The 26,311-nt window shown below is 33.6% G+C and overlaps 3 protein-coding genes across 3 annotated transcripts; 1 reads left to right on the forward strand and 2 right to left on the reverse strand.

The window, feature by feature from the left end:
- Positions 1-4,372: 4,372 nt before the first annotated feature.
- LOC130818597 (uncharacterized) lies at positions 4,373-8,468 on the reverse strand. Its single transcript, XM_057684760.1, has 14 exons — positions 8,172-8,468; positions 8,013-8,064; positions 7,811-7,918; positions 7,475-7,713; positions 7,226-7,424; positions 6,800-7,149; positions 6,536-6,683; positions 6,219-6,437; positions 6,124-6,169; positions 5,871-6,061; positions 5,658-5,772; positions 5,464-5,549; positions 5,211-5,277; positions 4,373-4,457 (listed from the first exon to the last, which is right to left on the reverse strand). The coding sequence occupies exons 1-14, from the start codon at positions 8,466-8,468 to the stop codon at positions 4,373-4,375; spliced, it is 2,202 nt and encodes a 733-aa protein (XP_057540743.1).
- A 5,788-nt stretch (positions 8,469-14,256) lies between these two features.
- On the forward strand, positions 14,257-20,173 carry LOC130818926 (uncharacterized). The gene is made up of 5 exons (XM_057685204.1): positions 14,257-14,368; positions 14,519-14,601; positions 16,308-16,915; positions 18,497-18,672; positions 19,474-20,173. The coding sequence occupies exons 2-5, from the start codon at positions 14,538-14,540 to the stop codon at positions 19,994-19,996; spliced, it is 1,371 nt and encodes a 456-aa protein (XP_057541187.1). The 5' UTR covers positions 14,257-14,368; positions 14,519-14,537; the 3' UTR covers positions 19,997-20,173.
- A 1,467-nt stretch (positions 20,174-21,640) lies between these two features.
- On the reverse strand, positions 21,641-25,712 carry LOC130818927 (uncharacterized). Its single transcript, XM_057685205.1, has 3 exons — positions 25,594-25,712; positions 24,811-25,026; positions 21,641-21,779 (listed from the first exon to the last, which is right to left on the reverse strand). Exons 1-3 carry the CDS (start codon positions 25,609-25,611, stop codon positions 21,735-21,737), a joined length of 279 nt encoding a protein of 92 aa, XP_057541188.1. The 5' UTR covers positions 25,612-25,712; the 3' UTR covers positions 21,641-21,734.
- Positions 25,713-26,311: the final 599 nt, after the last annotated feature.

Genomic DNA, 26,311 nt, shown 5'->3' on the forward strand with positions numbered 1-26,311 from the left:
ACACTATTTGGTATATATTATTGTGTAGAAGTTTTTAGAATTTAAAATCATAGTCATATTCTAGAATTTACGTGTTAAATTGCGATTTTATGCGTTTTTAACCGTTTTTGACACTAACATCTATTTTCTCTTAGTGCTTTCAACAACCTTCTTCTTCCATTGACTGCGGCTACTACGCGCTGAAGTTTATGGACGATATTATAAATTCCGTGAACGACTTTGGAGTCGAAAATATAGATGCCGTAAGTATTTGTTACGTTCTTAATTAAATATATTATTGGTAAAATCTAATGTTAATATTAATCTTTTATTTTAATATTATATATAGGTTTTAAACGACATTCTGAGGGAAACACGCCCTTTGAGAAGTGAAGAGATGCGCGAATTAAAAGACAAGATTGCCGTGCATCTTGCTAATATTTGTCCTTGATAAATTGTAATTATAGTAGATCATTTTTTATACTTTAATGTATATATATATATATATATATATATATATATACACACGTAATATTATATTATATATACGAGCGAGAGTTTATTATTACTATTGCATTATTATAATGTTGATTAATGTGATTATCATTGGATTAATCACTGTTATTACATTGTATTATTATTGCATTATTATATATATTGCATTATTATAAAGATAAAACAGAAAAAGAAAAAAAAAAAAAAAAGAGGTTGTTGCTGCGGTTTTTGCCCATGACCGCAACAAATAAGTCCCATATTTGCTGCGGTTTTGAACCGCAGCAATTAAAGTACGACATTTTCTGCTATCACAATTGCTGGGGGCCAAAACTGCAGCAAATAATGGCAAAAAAACCGCAGCAAATGATGTTTTTTCCACTACATAATTCAGTAGAGTTCCTCATTATTCAGTCAAATCACGTATGATTGAGATAATTCAATCCAAATCCAAAAAAGTACAAAATTATGCATAATTCAATTGATTAATAGAAGTATCTTGGCAAATTCAATAACTTCACAATTAAATCACAACATTTGAAATGAAACAAACAAGCAACAGAACTTACCTCTTAGCAATGGAATCAAATTGTAGAAGCTCAAATCAATTTCAATCACTAAAAATATCACTAGAAATTGAAGAGAAGAAGGAGTGCAATGATAAACAAAAGGAAAATCAATCTTTGTACAAATTTGCTCAAAAGATTTTTCTCTCCTGAGATAAATGGTTGGAAGCCCAATATGTATTTTTATAATAAAACGTGTCCCAAGTGTAAGATTATGTAATTATACATGGTACACATATTTATCATCAACTAATTGACTTCTAATAACGATTTTAATTTTAATACAATACCTTAGTTTTTCAAAAAAAAACCCTAATTATGAAAAAATCTAAAAATCAAACCCTAATTATGCCAAAAAACAATGCAACAAGTGGTGTGTGGTCTTTTTGTGGAGCGTCAAACGAAAATAGGGAAGAACACATACCTATACCAAGATGACATACAGTTATGCCATTCCCAGATGGTGAAGATTAGTCGAAGGAGAAGGAGATGATTGCTTCTGATTGCTTCACAGAGATTTAAGAAGAGCATGTTGCTACCATACCAAGTGTGGTGTGTGGGGTGTGGTGTGTGGTGTGTGGTGTGTGGGGTGTGTTGCTACCATCTAAAATATCTTTCATTCAAATAAATGTATTTTTATTGATTTTAATTAGATAAAACACTTGTACGTATTACATTATTCAACCCTTAATTGTGTCTTTAGTTTTGTAACTAATTTTTAGCACTACAATTAGAATTTTGTTAGATTTTCCCTAAAATATAGAAGTAATTGTTAACATTTAATAATCATAATATTAAAAATTTTAATTTAAATATTGAATGAGTTATTCTTTATTAAAACCATCTTATGGTGATACGACTTAATATAGCTGGCGGAATATTTAGTTTTATAAAAAAAAATGAAAAAAATAATTTTTTATTTACTTAATTAATTTTTTAAAATAAACATTAAATAAACTGCCTATATAAGTATGTTCTTGTCTTATGGTGAAACAGACAGTCTCACATAAGACATGCTAAATGCAAGTCCGTCTTGTATTAGACCCTCTCAGGTGAGACGACCTCAAAACAAGAAGTCATATAAGCTAAATGTTTCTATTATTGTACTATTTACCCAAATCTAAGACATGTCTTACGATGAGACTGTTAAGAATTAGGTTTAATAAAATAATATATTTATCATCTAAAAGATTTTATTTCCTCAAGTTTTAGAAACAATTTTAATAAGACAAATTCTTGTACGAAAAGGTCTCACCGTAAAACATGTCTCATTCTTGGATTAAATAGCCTAATAATAAAAACTTTTAGCTTAAAGGCTTTTTGTTTTGAGATGGTCTCACTGTGAGATATTTTCATACAAAACGGGCTATAATAATAGGGAGTATAATTTTTTATGGGCTCAAAAATCTATGTTATTTATTTATTTATTTATTATACGTCTTTAAAAAGTCCTACTTTATTTAGCTGGTCTTTTGAGAGACCGTCTCAATGAGAGACGGTCCTCAAGCCAAGGCCCTTTTCATTAATTATAAAAAAAATAATTATAATAATAACAGCAGCCAACAATTAGTAGTTAGGACTCCTTTCTCAAAAAAAAGCTTTCATATTCCAATGACCATCATTAACACTCTTCTTGAAAACTGATGCAAGCTAATTATTGAACAACCACTCTATTCTATTATCAATGAAAATTAAAAATTCAAATCCAAATATCCATTCATGCTTCCATTTCCAATTTATTCACAATTACTTCCATAAAGAAACACCATAGATGCTTTGAGAAGGAAGAAGAAAGACTAATATTTGATTCTTGATTTTTTTTTTTGAAATTAAACCCCTAATTATTATTTTGTCTTTTAAAATTGTTTTTGTTTTCTATAAAAATTAATTGAAATAAAACACTCAGATGATGTTTCGAGGAGGAAGAAGAAAGGCTAATATTTGGTTTTTGATTTTTTTTGAAATTAAACCCCTAATAATTGTTTTGTCTTTAAAATTATTTTCTATAAAAATTAATTGAAATAAAACACCTAGTTGATGTTTTGAGGAGGAAAAAGAAAGGCTAATATATTTGGTTTTTGATTTTTTTTGAAATTAAACCCCCAATTATTGTTTTGTCTTTTAAAATTGTTTTTATAAAAATTAATTGAAATAAAACACCTAATTGTTATTTTGAGGAGGAAGAACACAATGACGTTGAACATGATGATGAAAATACAATATGTATTAAGTGTACTGTAAGTTGGTATTATGTCTAATGTAAGTGGGTATTAAGTGTGTTGAAAGTTGGCATTAAGTATAATGTAAGCTGACATTACGTTTAAAGTAAGTAGACAACAAGTTTGATGTAAATTGGCATAAAGTCTGATGTACTGTAAATTGACATTAAGTATGAAATAAATTGACATCAAGTCTGATTTAAGTAGGTAATAAGTGTGCTATAAGTTGACATTAAATATGATGTAAGTTAACATTAAGTTTTATGTAAGTAGGCTTTAAGTATGATGTAAGTTGACATGTATTAAGTGTATGTATTAAGTGTACCGTAAGTTGACATAAAGTCTGATGTAAGTAGCTATTAAGTGTCATGAAAGCTGGCATTAAGTACGATGTAAATTGACACTAAGTCTGATGTAAATTGGCATTAAGTCTGATGTAAATTGACATTAAGTATGATGTAAATTGGCATTAAGTATGATGTAAATTGGCATTAAGTATGATGTAAATTGGCATTATGTATGATGTAAATTGGCATTAATTATGATGTAAATTGGCATTAAGTATGATGTAAATTGACATTAAGTATGCAATAACTATGTTGTAAATTGGTATTAGATAAGATATTAGTAGGTATTAAGTATGAAATGTAAATATGATATAAATATAAATTAAGATGATATAAGTAGGTATTAAGTGTACTGTAAGTTGGCATTAACCCCGATGTAAGTAGGCATTAAGTATACTATAAGTAGGAAATAAGTGTGTTGTAAGTTGGCATTAAGTTTAATGTAAGTTGGCACTACGTCTGATTAATTAGGCATTAATTAGTATACTATAAGTAAGAATTAAGGATGATATAAGTATGCATTAAAACACAAAATCCTTAAAACGTAAAAGGATTTAAAAATACACAAAATCTTTGTCATAACATATACAAATAATAACAATAAACGATTTCACATAATTTAATATCATAAATTTTCTTAATACACACAATTAAATTGTTTTTTATTCAATCCCCTACACACTACATCTTCTTTGAGATGTATTTCTTCGCTCTGATTTTCTTCGAACCATTAACAACCATTGAAGCCTATTTGATTCACAACAACAATCTAAGCAGATGTAAGCTTGATCTTTTCTTTACAATTACAGAAGAAGAGATGTGGTTTGCAATTAGTATAGTTGTTTTTGTCAACCCTGTATATACAAAACAATCATAAAAAATAGTATTAAATGACATAAACAAATATTAACAAGAATAATCATAAATGTAATATTACAAAAGATTTAAAACCAAACTTAAATATAATATAAATATAGATTAAGAAAAACCAAGCTTACAATAGATTTAAACCCAACTTACATTATACCTAATGTCAACTTACATCAACTTAATGCCAACTACATAAGACTCAATGTCAATTTATATTAGACTTAAAATCCACTTATATCAGACTTAATATCCACTTATATCAGAAGTAATGTCAACTTACATTAGACTAATGACAACTTATAACAATTATAATGCCAACCTATAACATATGTAATGTCAACTTACAACAATCAAAAGCTCAACTTACATCAATAAATGTCAGCTTACATCAACTTAATACCAACTTACATCAGACTCAATGCCAATTTATATTAGACTTAAAATCCACTTATATTAGACTTAATACCCACTTATATCAGATTAATGCCAACTTATGTCAGTTATAATGCCACATATATAATGTCAACATACAACATACGACAAACATAATTCCAACTTACATCAGATTGAAATGCCAATTTACATCAGACCTAATGCCAACTTACATCATACTAAATGCCAACTTAAATTATACTCAATGCCAACTTAAATTAAAGTTAATACCTACTTATATGAGACTTAATATCGATTTAAATTAGATTTAACGCCAATTCACATCACAACTAATGCCAACTTACATCATATCAAAAACACTAATACACACCGAAAGATTGTAAGTTGGGTTAAATTTAAACTTTGCATGACCTAGGGAATTACACCATTAAATTCAACTAAAAATCAAAAATTGAAAAAGTTGGGTTAAATTTAAATCCACCATGTACATCATCAAAACCTTCCCAAATTGTTAAACTTCAATAAACACAATTAGGAGAAAAAGGACTTTCCGAGCCTTTACCTTTCAACCCAAACATATAAGCATACAATATTAACCTAACTTTCCAAAAAAAACTCCTAACAAGATATTTACAAAATATTCACCAATATTCATCAAAATATACTCACAATATAAAGATATCCTAATATTCACCAAAATATATCTCACAATATAAAGATATCATAACACTCCCCCTCAAGTTGGAGCATGTAAATCACGAATGCCTAACTTGTTAAGAAGAAAAACAAACTGTCGTTTCCCAAGTGCCTTTGTTAAAATATCTGTTAACTGATAATCTGTAGGAACATACGTAGTAGCTTGATTACCATTCACCAATTCATCACGAACAAAGTGACAATCTACCTCTATAAGCTTAATACGATCATGAAAACAGGATTTTGAGCAATATGGAGAGCAGATTGACTGTTACAATACAACTTCATAGGCTTGGGATGCAAAATACCTAGAGAGGACAACAAAGATTTCAACCTCTTTAATTCACAAGTTGTAACTGCCATAGCACGATACTTAGCTTCAGCGAAAGAACGAGATACTGTCAGTTGTTTCTTAGTCTTCCACGAGATAGGGGAACGACCAAGAAAAACCATATAACCAGATAATGAACGACGATTCAAAGGACACGCTGCCCAATCGCTATCACAAAAGCAAACACATGTCCTTCATAGGACGTAACAATATACCCTGGTCAGGATTACCTTTGATATAGCGAAGTACCCTGATTGCCGCATCCTAATGTTGCACCTGCGGGTTACTCAAAAACTTTGCAAGAGTATAAACACAGTAACTCAACTCTGGACGAGTTGCAGATAAATAAGGTTGAGAGAATGTTGCCCAAATAAGCGACGATACTGATTAGGTTGAGAGAATGGCTCCCCCTTGGCATATGCAAGACGATGGTTCTGCTCCATAGGAGTATCAATAGGCTTACAACCTAACATTCCTACCTCAGATAACACATCTAAAGCATATTTACGCTGAGGCGAAAGTATACCTTCCGGACTACGAGCAACTTCAATACCCAAAAAAATACTTCAACATACCAAGGTCTTTCATATGTAATCAAATACTCAAATATTTTTTAAAACGAATAAGCATCATTAAACGAACCAATAATAATAAGATCATCAACATACACAAGAACATGAAGGCAGACCGTTCCTTGAATATAACTGAACAAAGAGTAATCTGTATATGATTGCTTGAAACCATTGGATTTCAATGCGTTAGAAAATTTAGAAAACCATTGCCGAGGAGCCTGTTTCAAACGATATAGAGACTTACACAAGCTACAAACTTTCCATGGAATAGAACAATTATAACCCGGAGGTAATTGCATATATACTTCCTCCTCCAAATCACATGAAGAAAGACATTATGAACATTCATTTGATGTAACTCCAAATTTAAAGAACTTGCAACGGAAAGAAAAAGTCTAACGGTCCCCATTGCCACAGGAGTAAAAGTCTCATTATAATCAACACTTATAACCTGTCGATTGCCATACACAACAAGACGAATTTTAAGTTGTTCTACTTCACCTGTAGAAGTATGTTTAATTTTATACACCCAATCACTACCAATAGCCTTCTTTCCTGGAGGTAAGTCCTCCAATGTCCACATGCCATTTCGTTCAAGGGCATCAATTTCTTCTTTCATTGCCTTGCACCACCCTTTATGTTTCACAAATTCCCTAAACGAGGAAGGCTCTTTACCCTTCGAAACTGATGTTTAGAAAACACTTGTGTCTCATTGAAAAATTGTTATAATCAACATAACAAGCTATATCAAATTGTTTACCTGAAGAATGTGATTGAGAGACGGGAGCAGTAGTTGTTGATGGAGTGAGGTCTATAGCTTGTCGAACAACCGTATTTGTCACATAACCACGAAGCTTCGAGGAAAGGATTTTTGTACGATGACCACGATCCAAAACTTCAACATAGGTAGGAGTATTACCCCCTGCCACGTCACTGTGAGCACTCAATCTCCCCCTCAACTCAATAGAGACAGTAGCAACACCATCACTAATGGATCATTATTAGGCACATGCATATCTGGCAAAGAAGCCACACTAGCAACATTAACAATCTCAAGAACATGTGTAGGCACATGCAAATCATTATCAAAGTTGTCTTCATTCCACAATCTAACTTGATTAATATAATTTTCCCATTGCACTTTCTCCGACTCATCAAATATATCAATAAAAGGAAAACTATTTTTAAAAAATTGCACATCACGACTTATTAAAAACTCATTAGTGTCTAAATCATGAAACCTCCATCCTTTTTTCCATATGGATAACCAACAAAAGATATTGTCAAGATTTCGAGTCAAATTTGTCCTTAGCACGCAAATTATTCACAACATAACATAAACAACCAATAACACGCACTTCATCATAAGAAGGAGGTTTACCAAACAAACATTCATGAGGGGATTTTCCTTGTAAAATGGGAATCGGAGTCAAATTGATAAGATGAACCGCAACTAAAACACATTCCCCCCAAAAATACTTCGGTAATTTAGCTTGAAAACGTAAAGCTCGCGCAACATTTAAATGTGCTTATGTTTATCTCAATACGACCATTTTGTTGTGCAGTATCAACACATGATGTTTGATGCAATATTCCTTTCTTTTCGAAAAAGGACCTTAAACTCAACAACTCTTGCCCATTATCACTTCTCAAAATTTTAATTTTTTTATTAATTGAGTTTTAATCAAAGAATAAAAATTACAAACCAAATTGCCCATTTCATGTTTTCGAATCATCAAATATACCCATGTTGCACAAGAATAATCATCCACAATAGTAAGAAAATATTTAGCATGACAACTAGACACTACTCTATTTGGACCCCAAATATCAAAATGTATCAAATCAACAATTTTAGCATAGTCAGAAGCAGCTGCACAAGTACACTTGGGAATTTTGACATAACTAGCCAACTCATCTTGTAATTTACGTAGCTCATTGAAATACACCGCCACCACCCTACCACGTTGCCTAGGGGGCAGAACATCATTACCTCCAGTCATTACAATTAAAGAAGAACAAAGTTGGGGTTTGTGTGTGGAAAAAAAATTCTCTAATTTAGAGGGCTCATTGATACCATGTCAAACTTCAATAAACATAATTAGGAAAAAAATGACTTTTCGAGCCTTTACCATTCAACCCAAATATATAGGCATACAATATTAACCTTATGGGAAAGAAGATATTTTATATTATTCAGTTACATATTTATATTATTCAGTTACCTTTGTTAATATACAGGATATAGTTAGTTTCCTAAAATAGAGGCTAGTGCTTATGTATATAAAAAAAGAAGAAGTTACTCCTTAATCAGAATGAAAAAAACTGTATTTTCATGAACCCTAATTTCATTGTCTTCAAATCTTCATGGTATTAGAGCCTTAGGATTTAGATCCGGGAAAGACTCATCATCTACCGTATCTAACCTTGCAAATGGCCGATTTACCAGAAGAACAAACACAGAAAACCCTAATGTCCATGGAACAGATGTTTCAGATGTTCCAGAAACTCTACAAAGTAAACAATCAAATTGAAAACCCAACATCAATCAAAATTTCAGAGAAACTTACATACCACAATTATACAAAATGGTGCAAGTTAATGCACGTAGCAATTGGAGGTCGGGGGTGGCTCAGTCACATCACTGCCGGACCCCCACCACCGTTAGATCCCAATTATATCCAATGGGAACAAAGAGATGACATGGTCATAGCGTGGATAATTGAGAACATAGATGGAGAAATTGTCAATCAATTCCTAGACTACACAACTGCACATAGCCTATGGCAAGGAATCGAAAGTATCTTAGGGTGTTGTAGGAACGAACTGCAAATCTTTGATCTAAGTTTAAAGGCAGCAACATTAAGGCAGGACAACGACACCATAGAAGTTTACTACGGTAAACTCAACATACTATGGAAAGAAATCGATCGGAGAATGCCAAATCCAATGACATGCTCAAAGGACATAACATAATTCAATAGATACATACAAAGACAGAGACTTTACCAATTTCTCACTGGGATTAACGATAACCTAGACAAGGAAAGAAGGGACATTCTCAATAGTGAACCTTTACCAATGGTGGAGACAGCCTACGCTATAATCAGACGGGAAATCACACGCTGGAGAATTATGAACGGCGTCTCATCACTGGGAACTAGTCCCTCAGAGATTGGATCGGGTTTAGCCACGAGAAACAAAGCCGAGAAGAGGATGACCGGAGAAAACTCCGACGCACTCACTGTGGTGGTTCCAGACATACAAAGGAGGGATGCTTCAAACTTGTGGGGTACCCCGAGTGGTGGGATGATCTACAGAAAAGGAAAGCTGCCACCAAGACACCGGCAAGCCGGACTGGCAGCAAGGCTAACCTTAGTACTGCCGATCAACCAGCATCATGTCTGAAATCAGGTGAAGTAAGAGGCTGGAGCAAGAGGGAAGGAGAGGCAACAGTAACCACAGAACAGGGAGACAACAATAATAATGGTGAGAAACAAAAACGAAAAGAGAGAGAAGCAACAGCCGTCAGTCAAGGGGAAAGGAACACTCCCAATTCATAACCCAACCCACCTATTTATAACCACAAAAACCTAAATCTACCCTCCCAACCCTTCAGCCCAAACTCACACCCACCCTCACAACCCTCCAGCCCAATCTCAAACCCCAAGCCCAAAACCTCTTCTGGCCCACACCACACAAATTCCAAAAGCCTTCTTAGCCATCAAACTAATTCTCAATGGATATTTGACTGTGGGGCGACTGATACAATGACCTTTGACCCCAGTGATTTTTTATCCACGCATCCTACTAACCGAACCCATATCCAGACAGCTAATAGGGCGTATGTACTGGTTGCCCGAGCTGGACCAATCAATATTTCTCCTTCTCTTCATCTTAAAAACTGCTTGTTAATTCCCAGTTTGTCTCATAAATTATTGTCGGTTAGTTAGTTAACCAAGGACTTAAACTGTACTATGCTTTTAACCTCTGAAAGTTGTACTTGGCATCGTCGTTTAGGTCATCCATCCTTAGGTTATCTAAAATGACTTTTTCATTCTCTTAATAATTGTACTACATCCCTAGATTGTGAAACATGTGTACTGGCTAAGAGTCATAAACATTCTTAATCTCCCAGTAATACTCGTGCTCCAAAATCCTTTGATGTAGTGCATTCTAATGTATGGGGTCCAGCCCCACATATTGACCCTCATGGTTTTTCATATTTTGTGTTATTTGTTGATGATTGTTCTCGAATGTGCTAAGTTTATTTTTTGAAACACAAATCTGAAGTTTTTGATGTCTTTGTAAAATACTATAACATGATTCTCACTCAGTTCCATGCAAAACCTAAAATCCTTCGCTCAGATAATGGTGGTGAATATATCTCTGTTGCAATGAAACAATTTTTTCTTGATCATGGTCTTGTTCATCAAACCTCCTGTCCCGACACTCCACAACAAAATGGGGTTGCTGAACGTAAAAACCATACCCTTCTTAAGGTAGCACGGGCTCTCATGTTTGACACTCATATACCTGTCCATTTTTGGCCTGAGGCTATTGCTACTGCCACCTATCTCACAAACCGACTCCCCACTAAAATCCTCAAATTCCAGACTCCTCTTGCCACCCTTAATACCTTCACTCCTGTTCCCTCTTCTCATTCCTTTCCTCCTCGCATATTTGGGTGTGTTGTGTATGTCCATCTTCCATCTAGGGTACGAACCAAGTTTGAACCACGGGCAGTCAAATGTGTGTTTCTTGGGTATGACACTGCACAGAAGGGCTATTGATGTTATGATCTTGTCCATAACAAACTTTATACCACTATGGATTGTGACTTCTTTGAAAAATATACCTACTACACCCAGCCTCGATCTCAGGGGGAGTGTGTGAGTGAGGATCTCAGCTGGTTGATTCATCCCTTGGCTGACAGTCGAGCTCCCAAAGAACAAGTAGGCACTACCACTGATATTGCCACTGACATTGTTACTGAACCATCTCATCAGACTACTACTCCAGTCCCTGAGCATCCGGCCGAACAAGAGGTAACATCGAGCTCTCCTACTTCTTTTATTGATATAACTACTGACGATATTGTGCCAAGTAGTATTGTTGTCCCCAGGAAATATAATGTGCCCCCTCGAAGTACAAGAGGAATGCCTCCTAAGAGGTATGATCCTGAGTATGAATCCCAGAGAGCCCGATATCCTATTTGTAGACTGGATGATGAACAACTATCACAAACAGCTGTTGCCTTCAATGCATCTTTTTATTCCAGTACTATTCCGAAGACCACTGAACAAGCCCTCTAAGAACCAAAGTGGAAGCAAGCTATGGATGAAGAGATCATGGCTCTCCAGAAAAACGGAACATGGGTGAGGTGTAGATTACCAAGTCATAAGAAGACGGTTGGCTATAAATGGGTTTTTTCAGTCAAGTATCATGCTGATGGAACCATTGAGAGGTATAAAGCAAGGCTTGTTGCAAAAGGGTACACACAGACTTATGGGGTAGACTACTCGGAAACATTCTCCCCTGTGGCTAAAATCGATGCCATTCGAGTTCTCTTCTCAGTAGCAGCAAATAAAGAATGGCATCTGTTTCAATTTGATGTAAAAAATGCCTTCTTACATAGAGAGATTGAAGAAGAGGTATATATGAAGCCACCACCGGGTACTTAGATAAGTATAACCAAGGAGAGGGGTGTAGACTTAAAAAGGCACTATATGGCTTGAAACAATCCCCTAGGGCATGGTTTGGGAGATTCACTACAGCAATGAAGAGTTTTGGTTACAAGCAGAGCAACTCAGACCATACTCTATTTCTCAGAAGGAGTGGAAACCAAATTACATGCCTCGTGATCTATGTAGATGATATGATGATTACTAGAAACGACTATAAGGAAGTTGATCGACTCAGGAGCAAATTATTCCAAGAGTTTGAGATGAAGGATTTGGGACAATTGAAATACTTCCTTGGGATAGAAGTTTTAAGATCAAGGAAGGGGATATTCATCAATCAGAGAAAGTACATTTTAGATCTCTTAGCAGAAGCAGGCATGTTAGACTACAAACCGCCAGAGACTCCTATGGTAGCTAATCATGGTCTACAAATTGTTGAAGGGGCAGAATGGCAGATCAAGATCGTTATAGAAGAATGGTCGGAAAACTGATCTATTTATCCCACACGAGACCAGATATCGCCTATGCAGTAGGGATTGTAAGTAAGTTCATGCATCGACCTCAAGTGGAACACATGGCAGCAATCCTGAGGATCCTGAGATACTTAAAGGGAACCACTAATAAAGGAGTTTTCTACTCAAAGAATGATAATCTTGATCTTATCAGTTACACAGATGCAGATTGGGCTGGTGATCAGGATGACAGGAAGTCTACCTCATGGTACTTCACCCTTGTAAGGGGTAATCTAGTCACTTGGAAGAGTAAGAAACATAAGGTAGTTGCTATGTCCAGTGCTGAAGCAGAATTCAGAGGGATAGCAAAAGGAGTTACAGAGATTTTGTGGATCAGAAAACTTCTAGGAGAACTAGGTTTTCACCAGACACAGGCAAATCTTCTATATTGTGATAACAAAGCATTAATAAACATTTCCGAAAATCCAGTCCAACATGATCGAACGAAACATGTAGAGATTAATCGTCACTTTATCAAGGAGAAACTGGAAAACAAGATCATCCGTCTTCCTTTTGTTAGATCGAAAGACCAACTAGCTGACATTCTCATAAAAGCTGTTTCATCAGAGGTCTTCAATAGCACTTCATGCAAGTTAGGCATCGGTGATCCCACAACCTAACTTGAGGGGGAGTATGGAAAAGAAGGTATTTTATATTATTCAGTTACATATTTATATTATTCAGTTATATATTTGTATTATTCAGTTACCTTTGTTAATATACAGGATATAGTTAGTTTCCTAAAATAGAGGCTAGTGCTTATGTATATAAAAAAAGAAGAAGTTACTCCTTAATCAGAATGAAAAAAAAAAACTGTATTTTCATGAATCCTAATTTCATTGTCTTCAAATCTTCAAACCTAACTTGCTAAAAAACTCCTAACAAGATATTAACAAAATATTCACCAATATTCATCAAAATATACTCACTATATAAAGATATCCTAATATTTACCAAAATATATCTCACAATATAAAGATATCCTAACACAAATGATAGTAATGTGATTTTTCAAGTTCTACATTCGAGAAGCTACAGTATGCTCATCATCCATACCTGGAATCAAAAAAGTTTACAAATTAAATACAAGAAAACTACCTTAATTTTTATTTAAATTAATAAGAACAATTTAAAAAGTTATTTTAAAAACACAAAATAATTACCCCAAATGAATTTGGTAACGTAGAAAGATAAATAAACTTCATAATTCTAATAAATACCTGAGTACTTTGACGAAACTGAGCGAGATTGTTGATGAAGATTGATGAAAGAGGAATTTGAAAATGGAAGAAGCTAAAAATTCTTAAAGAATTGGAAAAGGTAGAAGAAACCGACAAAATGAAAGCTAAAATGAAAGAGGGAAAATAAGAGAGGAAAGATGAGAGAGAAATCTCATTCATTTTGATTTAATGATAAAATTAATATAAATGACACAAAACAAGAAGACAATTCAAAATCAGTAAATTTAATAATTTTTTTTGTTGTTTGGGCCGGCCCATTTAAGGCAGTCTCTCAAAGAGACGGTCTTCTATAAAAATTTGTTTTTTATTTGTAAGTTTAACTTTGAGCTGCTTATATGGGCCCGTCACACACTGAAATGATTTCGTAGGGAAATTGTCCTTATATATACGACAAGCACTCATATAGTTTGATCCCATAATCCTCGTCCGTGGCAAACCCTTCTCTCTCAATCGCAACTGGTTACTGGTGAGTATGTACCCTTTATTGTTAGCATGGAACCCACAAATCATATACTACTAAATATAATTTGATTTTGGTATAATTTAGTTGATCTTTCATTGGTAATTTTTAAGGGGTTTTCTTGGTTTGTTTTAAAAATACATGTTTTATTTTTAGGAATTCTGTGGGAGATTTCATGTTTACGCCAACTAATATTTTTTGCGCGGTTTACTTTATCAAGATGGTTTCCGAATATGGAGGTTAGAAAGTTTCTATTTTTTTCTCTACATATGTGAATGTTTTCTTTTTGTTTGTTTTTATGATTGTTATTTCTAATTTTGTTTGCTATATGTGTTAAATTTGAGATTTTTTTTTATAGTTTTTACAATGTAAGTTTCAGTTTTGGGTTTAAATTTGTGGGTTTTTGATATTTTTGGATTTGTTGTTGATTTATGGTTTGGATATCCACTGATCAAATCGTCTTCTGATGAATGCACTGCCCAAGTAGAATTAATAACTGAAATATGCGCTAATAACGTATGTATTGTGGACTTCTTATATATTGCTAACAATGTTTTATCACTTGCTATCAAGTGTTAGATTGCTATTGCTAACAATGTTAAGGTTGTCGGGTATTGGAATGTTGTTAGTATTTTATTTACTATCACAAAAATTTATATGCGGTCGTCTCATGCGTGCGACCAAAACATTTTCTACTTGCCGAATTCAAGCCTTAAAAAACTCATTTCAAGACTTAAAAAGCCAAATTTAACACTTAAAACCCCTACTCCAAACCTCAATACTCCTCCTGAGGCTTAATTTAATTGTTTTAGTTATCAACTTCAACTCTTAAAACACTCATTTTAGGACTTAAAATGCCCATTCTAATTCTTAAAACTCCTACCCAACCCTTAATTTTATATTTTACTTACCTACTCCAACTGTAAAATATCCATTTCAAAACATAGAATGTCATTTACAATGGTTTAAAGCTTGTCAAATTCAAGACTTAAAATGTTTACATCAATGTCGAAAATGTCCAATTCAAGCTTTAAAATGACAACTTCAAAATTATGGGTTGGACCTATGACTGGTCGCACGTATGCAACCGTCTCACATGAGATTTGCTGATTCATTATACGGCTATTTAGTTTGTTTCTTGTTTGTCATTGATATCCTAGTCTCAAGCCCACAAATGAAATTCGCCAATGCTATGTTTGGGAACAACGATTTCATTTGTAAATTTGAAATTGGTTTAAATCTATTATTCGGCAAATTAAAATTTTCAAATTTGAATTTGGATCAAATTCCACCATTGTTTTTAAAATAGTTAAAGTTGAAGATTTGAGAATGACTATCCAAACCTTGTCATTCTCAAATTTTTCATTTATGATTTCATAATTAAAATCCATAATTTGAAATGAAATACTTATTCCCAAACACTAAATGACAGAAATTCCTCACTGACTCCTTCATCAATATTGGAAACATATTAAACAATTTTTTTCTCATACTCCTCCACATCACCGTCCTGCTTAACCAGGGCCGATCCTAACAATTTTCGGACCTTAGGCGAAAAATAAAAAAAGACCCTTATATAAGTAAATTTTCGGCTATTTTTCCTCAAACTATGTATTCAGTATTCATGCGTTCAACTGAGAAACCTAATGCTGCAAGTTCGATGCTTGTCATGCAAATACTAATTTTTAATTATAAGGATTAACTCCATTTGTGCCCCTTCATGAGTTGGGCCATAAACGGTTGCACCTCAAAACTATCTTAATAAATGACCCTATGCTTAACCGACAACCATTGCTCTATTAATGATTGGATTTTCCTTCCCCTGAAATGGCACAACTTCATTTTTACTTGAACAAAAAGGGTTTTGATAGTTAACTCATAACTTTGTGCCACATTATATTGTGCCAAAATTGCTGACTTTTGTATTTTCATTGGTTTGAAACAGTGCATACAGCCCTTGCAGCATTACTTGAATGGTTCCAACCTAAAGGCTCTTTGTATGACCCTGCTGCTACACTGAGTTTTTGTGGACAGTTCCTGGTGCTGCAGTATAGTATTTGCTTAAAGCAAACAAATGCAGACTCTGAAAGTAATGGAGCAAATACCGTAACAGTCCCAAACGAAAGTTGTAGCACACCGGTGTTCCAAGAAAATTGTTATGGCTGGCCAGCATTGTCTCCAAATGTTCTGATGGATGTGCAAACTCAATCCCCTGTGCTTGGTGGCTGCTTATATCCTGCAAGCCCTGGGCAGTACATCCAACCATATTTGCTCCCTCAGGTTCCTGTTCCTGTGCCAATACCTCCTCAGAACTGTTCGCCTTCACCCGACTGTGTTTCTCAGGAATTTGAGTACTTTGTGGTGATTGATTTTGAGGCTACGTGTGACAAAGAAACGATCCCTCATCCACAGGAAATAATTGAATTTCCATCTGTGGTTGTAAATGGTAGGACGGGGCGAATAGAGGGCTGTTTTCAGTGCTATGTTCGGCCTACTCATCATCAGCTTCTCACTGGATTTTGCAAAGAACTTACAGGGATCAAGCAGTCTCAGGTTTGTTCAACTTCATCTTTGTTTCTTTTGTTGTTAAAGAAAAGGAAAGATTCCTAGAATAATCTGATCTTTATTCGATTTTTCTATAATAATCTCAACTATTAATTAACTATGAATGATCCGAACGTAGAGATTTGGAGGGAAAGAAAAGGGAGGAATTTGGAGGGAAATAATTTTTTTATTTGGATAACAATTTTAGGGTAAATGGAGAGACTAATATTCCTTATTTTATTAATAACCAAATTTTTCCACGAGGTTAAAAATTTGGAAGGAAAATAATTTGTTAAGTAGAATATTGTTCATATTTAAACTTTTTTGTGAATTCATTAAAATTAAACTATAGTGTATGTATTATTATTGATAGTATTTAATTTATTTAGAATTTTGTAAACTATATTTTTAATTTTCTTTCCCTTTAATTTCCTCCTTATCCAAACAAAGAAAATTCTCTCATTAATCCCTCCCTTCCTTTCTTATCCCTCCTAAATTCTTATCCAAACAAAATGTAACAGATATTTACCGAGAGTATACATGGTGATATATTTACCGAGAGTATACATGGTGATTGGACCTGCTATAACGGGTAATTTTTATTAAAAAAAGTTAAATTAAAATAAAATCTGAAAAAACTTTAAAAAGTTAATTATTGACGGTGGCGGTAAACCTTACTAGCTCAATATCAATGGCGGTAAATTAAACCAGTACCAGTAGAGATTTTGTACCAGATGAAACCTTACAATATTAGCTCTTGATTCCCGGCTGTAATTATATCATTCTTCAACACTCTAGAGAAGTTTTAGATCAAATTCCCAAAATTTTTATAGAGAGAAAGATCAAAATGGAGATTAAACTGTTGTTTTAAGCTGATAATCGTCCTTTATCAATCTTGACTACAGCTAAAATCTCTAGAATTTCTCACTTCATGGAATTGTCTCTTCCTTCTGGCTCTGTTCCTCATTTTCTCTTTTCGAATGGGTAAATTTTTTCATTTCGATTTTCTTGTTTATTAGATTTAATTACCTAATTCATCCATAATATAACGACCTATTAAATCTTCGTTAGCTGTGGAATTTTGTCTAAAGTGATGATGATCAAGTTTCGTTAATGTCATTCAAATTGTTCAATTGCAATAGTAAGAGAACATAGCTAGTTGTTTGGTGTATGGCATTTCTCGGAGGGATCAAATTCTCTTTCTGATCAATCATCATCAACTTCCATTAATTGTACTCATTGCTCTCATAATTGTGGTCCATTAACCTTCTATACCGAAAGATGAAATTGTCGTAGTGGTGGTACTTAGGGCTATGCCGGAGCTGAGGCTAGTTAATCGTAGGGGAGTGGAGCATGATAGAGGCGTGGCAGTGGGGAGGGGAAGGTAGGGGTATTCTGATTTTTGTTTTTTTTTTTATTTTTAAAAATTATTTTTGTTATCTTATTTTATTTTCTTTTTTTAATTTACCTACAATAGCAATAACATTTCTGGGTAAGTGACCTAATAGTTTAGATCATTCATAATTAATCAAAATTTGACATTATTTTTGAAACGGAATACATGCCTTAATTTTTAAGTACAATTTTCAGGTAGATAAAGGCGTTACTTTGAGTGAAGCGTTGTTTTTACATGATAAATGGCTCGGAGAAAAGGGCATTAAGCATACAAACTTTGCTATTGTGACATGGACGAACTGGGATTGCAGAATAATGTTGGAATCAGAATGCCGATACAAAAAGATTATGAAGCCATCATATTTCAATAGGTAAGCTATATAAGGTAGTATTACATATATGAATTACATTTATTCGGTAATATGGTAGAAAATGTTGTTAAAATGACAAAACAGAAGTTCATGTTATACTTTCTTTTCAAGTAGGCCGTTTTCGGATGTTTTTTGGATAGTTTGTAGCATCTTGGTTGGATTTTGGTTTGGTTTCTCTCCCTCTTAATCACAATTCTATCTTTCCCCTCATCAAATGGGCCATTTTTAATATCTTTACCTTGTCCCTTCTTTTCACTATCTAGTCAATAGCGTAAAAACAAGGTTGCATTGTGTCGAAAACTAATTCAACTAAAAGCTTAAATTGATGTTTGAAGCCCCAAAATATATTATATACTCTAACACGCTCCCTCACACGAGAACTCTTTGGACTAGATGTGTGGATGCAACACATGCCCTCCTTATACATGACGCTAAATATTCCACTTTAAATCATAGTGGTTGAGATTCGAACTTGTGACCTCTTGTCACAATGGCTTTTAGTTAAGGCCCCAGGATATGTTATATACTCTAACACATTTTATCGCATTAAAACAAACGAACCGATTTTCCCTGCTTGGTAAAGGTTTAAAAAAATCGTGTTTAGGCCATATTAATGGGTATCTTATAGTTTCGACTGATGGCGTTACAATAACCGCATCACTCCCGTTACCTCATCATCATTCTGCTACTGCATTTTTACACTATGATCTAGTCTCCACCATGCATGAATCTTCAACTTATTCATTCTTTGTTTCAATGGAAATCTCCTTTATTCCGATTGTTGATTCCGTGTTTTCTCAGGTGGATTAATTTGAAGATCCCGTTCATTGAAACATTCGGATGTACTCGACGCAACTTGAAAGAATCAGTAGAACATGCTGGTGTGAGATGGGAGGGTAACGCCCATTGCGGATTAGACGATGCCAAAAACACTGCTCGTTTACTGTCTCAACTTATGCAGCTTGGATATAAATTCTCAATCACAAATTCTCTTCAGTCCCTATTTTCAGATCATCCGAGTGCTGCACATCACCAGCAGCAGACGCTTTCACCTGCAAGCACCGTAGTTTATCAACCCGACAAGTCGAAAACTTCACCTATCTTAACAGAAATGCACTTCCCACCACTTCGAGCTGCCAATCCAATGGAAGAGCCCGTTTTTTGCTTTTGTGGGGCTACATGTATCAAGAAAGTATGGCCAATTCCGGGACAGGAACCTGGTTGTTTGTTCTTTGCGTGTGGAAACTTTACTGCTGACCGAGGGCCCTCATGTCCGTTTTTCTTATGGGCTGCTGATTCTGCAAAACCCGTCTACAAATTGTAGGCTGTGTCACGAAAAATAAAGTCATTGTTCGATCTGTGCTAGAAAACAACGAAAATTTTTTCATTTTCGTGTTAATTTTCATGAGTCCTTGGCTATGGTGATTTTGATACTGACATGAATTTCTGTTTGATTGCTTTCAAGCTTATATAAAAAATTAGATTAGCGTGATTTAGTTAACTGTTTGTTTGCCCTGCAATTTTGTTGAGTACTGATGGCAATAGGTTGATGATTAGGGATTATGAATTGATGTTTGGATTAGAGTTTATGAGTCTATGTCGACTGTATAGTTTGGATTTATGGGTTAAGTCTAGGTCTATCGTTTGAGTTTAGGTTTATGGGTAGGATTTAGGTTGAGGCTAAATTCGACTCATGTTTAGATTAAAAATGTAATATACTGATTTTGGTTACAATAAAGAAATGTTGAATTAATATTTTGATAAATTAACTAAAAATATAATCAGATTTGACTAAAAATAATGATGTGGAACTAAAAATTTTGATATGAAACTGAAAATGGGTTAAAATGGTTGAGTTTGAATTTTAATCATCTAAGATTTAGGGTGTTTTCGAGACAAGTAAAGTTTTTTGAATTATAACCCACTAATTTCGGTCGGATATCAAATTAATTTGAAGTCAATACAAATTTTGACAAGTAGTGACACTCCATGCCTTTAGGACTTTTACTTTTTAGGCTTAATAAGGTTAAAGGAATTTTATCAATTGAGCATTATTAGTGTTGTAAAGAAAAAATGTTGAAGTAAAGAACTAATCATAAGGTAAGAAAGGTTAATAATTACGAGAGAATGTAAATAACTAAATATGCACAAAATGTGCTTCTAAACTGGGTGCTCGAACGATTACTATTATATGCTCAAACGAGCAACTGTACTGTAAAATGTACTGGCTAATTATTTTGCTTCTTCCAAAACAAAGCATATTCCAAAAAATTGTATAATGTTGCCTTGATCATCACCAAAACAAAGCATTACTAATCAAAATACATCATCAAAACTTGTTACACCATGTTTTTTAGGTAAAGTTCTTCTATATAGCAAATGTTAAGTTACACCATGACCAAGACAACCAACACTCAAGCCACACTTCTACGTATTAGTTGCAAAATAATTATATTCATTAGTTCACCATCACGCTACAATTTTCAACCGTTCTTAGCAACTTGTCTCATTGTTTCCTCTCCTGTTAGAGTTTCCTAACATGTTTCACTCTCATTCGTTCTCCCTCTGTCTCATTGAATTTGTATTATTTTCTATTTTAATCCGTTCCACTTAATTTGCATCAATTCTATTATTGGATGATAGCCCACCACTTTTTTTAATCTCATTCATACAGTTTAACTCTTTTAACTTCACCCATACAATTCATTATCCCTCTTCATTTATTACCATTTTCTTAAAATTTACCCTCTTTCTCTTTAGTGCAAATCAAAAAGAACAAAGAGAGTATTTACATAAACTAAATTAGCATTATCGGTGGTTCTTGTTGATATTTTAAAACCATGCTAAAAACCTTCTTGTCTTGCAAGAAAATTTATCTGAATTCTGTATATCGAGTGATAAGCAAAAGTAGATTGAAGGTATCGTAAAAAAAAGTATTCAAAAAAGAATTATTTTATTCATTAAGATACTGGAACTGGAATATTGTATCACTTAGATATTTTTCCACGCAATATATCAATATCAGTTGAACGGATGTAATAATAATAGAAGCAGAATTGAGATTAGTCTGGCATCATGCAACAGTACGACAGGAACTTGTTTTTCTTCTGCAAAAAAAATTAGTATTTCAAGTCAGAAAGCAGATGAAATTTCATTATGTCATCACTCATCATTATCAATCTAATATCCCGCTCGAAAAAAGAGTTCGGGGTGAGAAAAAGTAGCGGATAATCTATACCGGTATCCCTACAAAGAGAGAGCCAGAAGAATATAGTCAATTTTAGCCTAAAAAGGGAAAGCTCTGCACAATGAGAACTATAAATAACATCGTTACCTAATTTCTAGTGATTTTATTAAATAATTTTCTCTTATTCATAGTTTCTAGTTTCTACTTTGTTGCAAAGGCTGCGGTTGAAACCTATATGAATGCATGAAGCGTGTGCGTTAAATTTAAATGTATCCATTCGGGTCAAATTAAAGAGATCATCAGAAATGATCGACACGACAGGTAAGAGACCCGAGTATTAATATGAAACTTAATTAGCATGTTAACCAAGTTTGCAACAAAACTCGAAAATGACCAAAGTGGAAACACCTTAATCCAAATCCAACCCAATGACCTAAATGAATAACCATAGTGCAAATATAAGACCACATCACTGAATCGCGATCGTATTGTAAAGGTTTTTGAGTTTAACGCAACCAATATATAGGTCGTGTTGACCGCAAACTCATCCATATATTGACCATGAAATCTGTTTCGGGAACGTGACCGAAATCATACTTTTGCAATATGTCAATCATTTGTTGCTTCAGCTAGGTTTATATAAGATCTAAGCACAAAATTCATTTCTTTTAACGTCGGTTTGATTGTTGGTACTAAATTGTGATGAAAATAATTTTTCGTGTAAATTTTTATGAAATATATGTAGTATTATGTTATATCTGTGGTGATGAAAAAGTTGATATTAAAAAGTTTTTTTTTCACAATTTTTCATTACCACCTAATGCATCCTCTATTATTATTATTTTTTTTCGAAGAACAAGAAGAAAAAATTTTATGGCCATGCTTCTTGTGAAAAAGTTTCTTTTTCTCAATTTTTTCATTACCACCTATTATGAAAAAAAATGAGATGATTGAAGTACAAGAAAAATGACCAACAAAATTTGTCGAGAGATTTTATCACCAATAAAATTATTATATTTCTATTATTATATTCACCATTTAATATCAACTATCAAACTTCATTCAATTTTCTAGTGCTTAGGACCAAAAATTTATAGCCTTTTAATTTCATATTATTAATCTATTTTAAATCACAAATTCTTACTTGAGACCGTCTATATAAAAGATACGTCTCAAATGGGCCGGCCCATTATTACTAAAAAACAACTACTAAAAAAACACGTGTTGATTAATCCTATTTGGAGTTGGTATTATAATCAATTGAAGTTGGTATTATAGCCTATTAGAGTTCGTATTATAACCTGTTAAAGTTGCTATGTGGAGTTCGTGTTATAACCCATTAAAGTTGGTATTTAGAGTTGGTATTATAACCTCTTTTGAGTTTTTGTTATAACATATTGGCATTGGTATTATAACCTATTAGAGTTGGTATTATAACCTACTAAAGTTGGTAATACCAACTCTAATAGATTATAATAGGTTATAATAGGTTAAAATGCCAACTTCAAATACCAACTTTATTAAGTTATAATACCAACTCTAATAGGTTATAATACGAACTTCAATAGATTATAATACGAACTTCAATAGGTTATAACACTAACTCCAAATAGGTTATGATACCAACTCCAAATACTAACTTTATTAAGTTATAACACCAACTCTAAATCCCAATTTTAATAGGTTATAATACCAACTTCAATAGGTTATAACACCAACTCTAAATAGGGTCAAATGTGCGCGTTGATTTTTAGGTTTTTCTCTTTTTTTTAATTGTTGGACGTGGGCCTGGAGAGTCAGAGTCGTCTCTTATAAAGATGGTCTCTCGGGAGAGGCACTGATATTAAATTGACTCCTTTAACTCTATGCACTTCTTATATATCTACATGAAGTTGTATTGTTATTTGCTGCCAAGGGTCAATCGAAAACAACTCCTTTAATTTGTTATTGGAAGCCACGTGAGGTTATTGGTAAAAAGAGATATTGTAAGAGCTATCACAATGGTGAGGAATTTTTATTTGAGGGGAATTTTTTTTTGGTAAAAATGACTTTATTAGTGAATACTAAAAAAAACACTCAAATTTATCTAAAAGATAACTTAATTTGAGGAAATTTTTGGGATTTCCTCATAGTGAGCCCCACCATTAATATAAAGAAAAACACTCATTTTTTTTATTTTTGAACGTGCAATTTCTAAATTTTAAAGACTTCAAAAATTAAAATATATCATCATTCAGAAAAAAATTTTCTATAAATAGACACCCATTTTTCTATTTTTTGACACACTGCAAAAACTACCTTCTCTAATTTCAAAAAATTAGTGTTCAAATGGTTTGATGTTTACATAATTAATTTGATCTTTTTATTTTTAATTTTTTTGTGGTATAAGTATTTTGTGGTATAAGTATTCTCTATAAATTATTTTTTGTGAGGAAACTTTTCTTCCTTATGAATGAGATAAACTTAAATGATAAAAATTTTCACATACAAAATCTAATGTAGATGAGAAGGAAAGTATAAAGAGAGATTGGTGAGAAAATTTTTTCCTCATCATTGAGAGTGCTCTAACTAAGCTGGGATTTGGCCAAGCATAGTCTGCAATTTCCAAGTCAAAATTGTTGTCATGCTCAAAAAACAAGGTCACATCTTATAGTGTTGGCCGTAGTAATGGTAAAAAAAAACTGCATTTCGGTATTATTAGGGGACACTTTTTGATTTCGACCGATATTACGATAAACACATCACTTCCGTATCAGTATCACTCTTTTTCATTATCGCATTTTTACACTGTCCCACCTGTCTCTTTGGCTTAGTTTCCTTTGGATTTAGTCCTAATTCTTAAGTAGTAATTAAACCCGAACCATGATCAACTCTACTTCGTAAATGCAGCAGCACTAATGTTAATTTGTAGGTTACTAATTAGTAATTAATGTAAGAGTGAAAAGCCTTACCATGACGGAATCTGCATCTTTGTGATGATCAAATTCATATCCAGGATTATGTTGAACAATCAGCTCCGTTTCATCACCAAGACTCAGATGTCTAACATCGTTCTTCACCTGTTTTCGGTGTGCTCGTGCTTGCCCGAACACCATAGAATAGTTTGGACTTGTATTTCCTTTCTGTTCCCATGCTCCAAACTGAGGTACTGCCTTCCACTTCTTATTCTGCATTTTTTCCACTTTCATTCTTTAGATAATTGTGCGCATGTGTATATCTTACAAAACAATGCAACTTCCAATGACTCCCGCCAACGACAAGGTCTAGGAAAGGTGTGAGAGGAGGCAGACTAATACCCTCATCACGAATGATAAATTAGTTGACAGGCTTGTACACAACAAGACCCGCATAAGATGAGAGTTGACTGCACATAAATCCGATAAGATACATCCTAAAACCAATTGGTAATAAGAGTAGCCCATCAAACTTATATGTTAGCCAACCTCTCTATAATTGTTCGACTGAGATCACATGGGGGTTATTTTTCCAACAACAAGGAGATAACAATCTAAAGGATCCCCTCAGCTCAAGTCTAGCATATGAGGACCCCGCCCTACAAAGAAAAAACAAAAAAAACAGAAAGCTGGAAATATGAAAAACATATGAACAACACCATGGTTCGTTTACTGAATAATGAAATAATTGAATGTAATTTTATTGTAATGCAAATTTATTAGAGTTGATCATGGTTCCGTTCAATTTCTTGTATGTTTAGGTTGATTGAATTGACTTACTTTGCCATGGCGTTCCATGGGAACGGAGCAAAGAATGATGTGATAGATTAGTTATTATGCATAAATATGAGATTAGGATATTTTCTTTCTAATTATAGGGATATTTATTTGTGTTTCTGCTTAATTAACGATAAATATATATTTTTCATGAGATTATGAAAGGAAGGAGATTTCCTATTTATGTTTCTCTAAAGGGTGATTATTGGTTGGATCTCATTCCTAGATAACTTAGGGAAGCCTTATAATGACTTTGGATTGATTGGGTATTGTATCAGAATTACGTAGTACGAGATATGTGTTGTATCTACACTTCAAAATTAACACGTATTACCTCATACTCAGTTAGTTTAAACCTATGTTGAAATTTTGGTATTGTACAATGGAGTATGATAAGTTAAGTCTTTAAGTGAATTGTCCTAAAGTCCTATTTGTTTAGCCATCATCTTTATTGTTGAATTTGATTGTTGTCCAAAGGAATTCTTTCGTGTACCTTTTCACCCGATCTAGAAAGGTGCACCTTTTGGATATGATTTCATACTTGCCATTAATAATTACATTATTTATGGAGTTTATGCGGCCTTTCTAACAACTTAGAAAAACCTATACCCCTCGGATGCAACCATGGTGGTGTCTACATAGGAGGAGATTTATGACGTTGATGGGTGGTGGCTGGATGTTCAAGGGTGAGCCCCGTTTTCAGTCCTTATCCGACCTATTT

This window comes from Amaranthus tricolor, chromosome 7 (genome assembly GCF_026212465.1).
Source record: "Amaranthus tricolor cultivar Red isolate AtriRed21 chromosome 7, ASM2621246v1, whole genome shotgun sequence".
In the NCBI taxonomy this organism is placed as follows: Eukaryota; Viridiplantae; Streptophyta; class Magnoliopsida; order Caryophyllales; family Amaranthaceae; genus Amaranthus; species Amaranthus tricolor.